This window comes from Solanum tuberosum, unplaced genomic scaffold (genome assembly GCF_000226075.1).
Source record: "Solanum tuberosum cultivar DM 1-3 516 R44 unplaced genomic scaffold, SolTub_3.0 contig01407, whole genome shotgun sequence".
In the NCBI taxonomy this organism is placed as follows: domain Eukaryota; kingdom Viridiplantae; phylum Streptophyta; class Magnoliopsida; order Solanales; family Solanaceae; genus Solanum; species Solanum tuberosum.
The window spans coordinates 1-1,040 of NW_006242148.1; the positions used below are offsets into that span (position 1 = coordinate 1).

At 34.2% G+C, this 1,040-nt stretch overlaps 1 protein-coding gene across 1 annotated transcript; it reads right to left on the reverse strand.

The window, feature by feature from the left end:
* Positions 1-160: 160 nt before the first annotated feature.
* LOC107059430 (TMV resistance protein N-like) lies at positions 161-661 on the reverse strand. The gene has a single exon (XM_015305939.1). The coding sequence runs from the start codon at positions 659-661 to the stop codon at positions 161-163; it is 501 nt and encodes a 166-aa protein (XP_015161425.1).
* Positions 662-1,040: the final 379 nt, after the last annotated feature.

The window sequence follows — 1,040 nt, forward strand, 5'->3', positions numbered from 1 at the left end:
CAAAACACATAAATTGAACTCCTAAAAATATATATATGTAACAATGTCATTGAGTAATTAAAGTGATATAAATATTAGCAAGTATATATGTGTTGCTGGTCTTCATGATAAATAAATTTATGATTCAAATCATGTGTTTTCAACTAACCCGTCACGGATATCATATCCTTTTTAGATTTGCGGCAGCAGTTAGGGCAGTTCTCCATCCTTGCACCTTTTGCATCCCCTCAACATCATCCATATACCTATACCTATATTCGTGTTTGGCAAATGCCTCTGCAAATCTCCCACGTTGGTGTCGAACATCTGATGGATCCACATCATAGAAGACTGGTATGACTATTTGTCCATTTTCAACCTTGCATTTCATAATCTTTACTAGTTCATCCAAGCACCACCCTGACGTTGCATAATTCTTTGAGAAAACGATTACTGCAACTTCAGACTCTTCTATACCTTTCACGATTTCTTCTGAGATGGAATTTCCATGATCTACCAGTTTATCATCTTGAAAAGTGAATATTCCCCTATTTTTCAAACCTTCGTGCAAGTGACTCGTAAATGTTCTCCGTGTGTCGGCACCTCTAAAACTAAGAAAGACATCATACTTCCATCGAGCACGGTCCTGTGAATTACTCGCAAAAGAGGAAGAAGATGCCATGGATTCAATTATACGTCTGGAAAAAAAAAACACGAATTGTAGGTGGGGTGATAGAAAGAAAATGAAAGATGATCTACTCTTTTAAAAAGTATATTTTAAAAAAGAAAGAGTGAATCATATCAGATGGCGCTCTCCTTGAAAAAAGTATATTTTGAAATTGTAAATTATGTTGATGGTTTTCTTTGTCACCGAAAGCAGACAACTTGACATTTAAAAACGCTATGGGTCCTAATGAAAACAAAATAATCAATTGTTTTTGGAAAAGAAAGAAGAGAAAATGTTAACAAAAATAGGAAAAACAAAAAAAAAGGAAAGCATGTCGTATAAATTGGAACAGAATTACAGTACTATTCCTCAATCTCATGTATTTTTCATAAAC